The sequence below is a fragment of the Arachis hypogaea genome, chromosome 3 (genome assembly GCF_003086295.3).
Source record: "Arachis hypogaea cultivar Tifrunner chromosome 3, arahy.Tifrunner.gnm2.J5K5, whole genome shotgun sequence".
Taxonomy (NCBI): domain Eukaryota; kingdom Viridiplantae; phylum Streptophyta; class Magnoliopsida; order Fabales; family Fabaceae; genus Arachis; species Arachis hypogaea.
Window position 1 is genome coordinate 17320544 of NC_092038.1, and position 1080 is coordinate 17321623.

The following is a 1080-nucleotide window of genomic DNA, read 5'->3' on the forward strand; positions in this document are numbered from 1 at the left end:
CTTCTCTGGATTTTCGTCTTTCGATGTGCGGCTCGGGATTTTTGATGTGGGGCAAACGTGACTTCTCTGCTTTTTTAAGTGTTTTGTACGGATTTAGTTAATAATTAGATAGTTTAAGATTTATTTAAGAATTTTAAAATCAAAATTTTTAATTTTGAATAATTTAATTTTTAGATATGTATTAAATTTGGAATAGAAATTTAAAATTTAAATTTTAAATATCAGTTTTATTTAGTTTGTATTTTGAATGTGTATTTAATTTTAAAAAGACACTAAATTTATTCATAATTTTTAGATGTATTTGTTTTAATTTTTTTAAATTATTGTAATAAAAGGCTGAATATTGTACAATTTTTAAAGGATACCTAGTTGAATTGAACCACAGGTTACTCATCCTCCAAATGGAATAGAAGTCTAATCACAAATGGTTCTTTCTCTTAGATTTCATATCCAAATAAACCAGACTGCCTCACATGCTGAAATATACCTACAATCGTAGTAATTCCTAATTTCGTCAACAACTTGTGTGGCTTCTGACGAATCACCAGTGTTGTATAGGGTAGTTGTTACACGGTCATTGTCCTTGTGTACATACTTAAACAAATACTTAATAGAACTTGTTTGGCATGTGTATTCCACATTTATGTGGCCCTCGAACTTGAGTAACAATTCTGGATTATAAGGAACAATGAACTTATTGTCTAGTACACATTCCATTTTCTTCACTGTTCGACCGTTATCAGTATGCCTATATTTGGAAAATCCGGCTTCATCAATGAGTGTTTGTTGTCCAAAATCTTTGAGATAAAACTTTGAACATGATCCATTCTTCATGCAAGGTGAATTCTTATTGTACAGACCACATGGACCATGTACCATGTAATTTTGAATAGTTCCATGTAGATTTGGCATTTCATTTTAACCAGGAATCTCAGCTGTTATATGTTTGTCTATGTCATCTGGTGTTTGTGGCTTGAACTCGTTATTCATGAATAAAAGGATATGTGCATGCGGAAGCCCTCTCTTTTGAAACTCTATAGTGCAAACATATGTAACTTGAAAAGACAAATGAGCAAAATA

At 30.9% G+C, this 1080-nt stretch overlaps 1 protein-coding gene across 1 annotated transcript; it reads right to left on the minus strand.

Moving 5' to 3' along the window:
* Positions 1-444: 444 nt before the first annotated feature.
* Positions 445-879, minus strand: LOC140183259 (uncharacterized). Its single transcript, XM_072231290.1, has one exon. The coding sequence runs from the start codon at positions 877-879 to the stop codon at positions 445-447; it is 435 nt and encodes a 144-aa protein (XP_072087391.1).
* Positions 880-1080: the final 201 nt, after the last annotated feature.

What these genes read in the sequence shown, in the direction of transcription:
- LOC140183259 (XM_072231290.1), bottom strand. Translation starts at nt 879, where the DNA reads ATGGTACATGGTCCATGTGGTCTGTACAATAAGAATTCACCTTGCATG.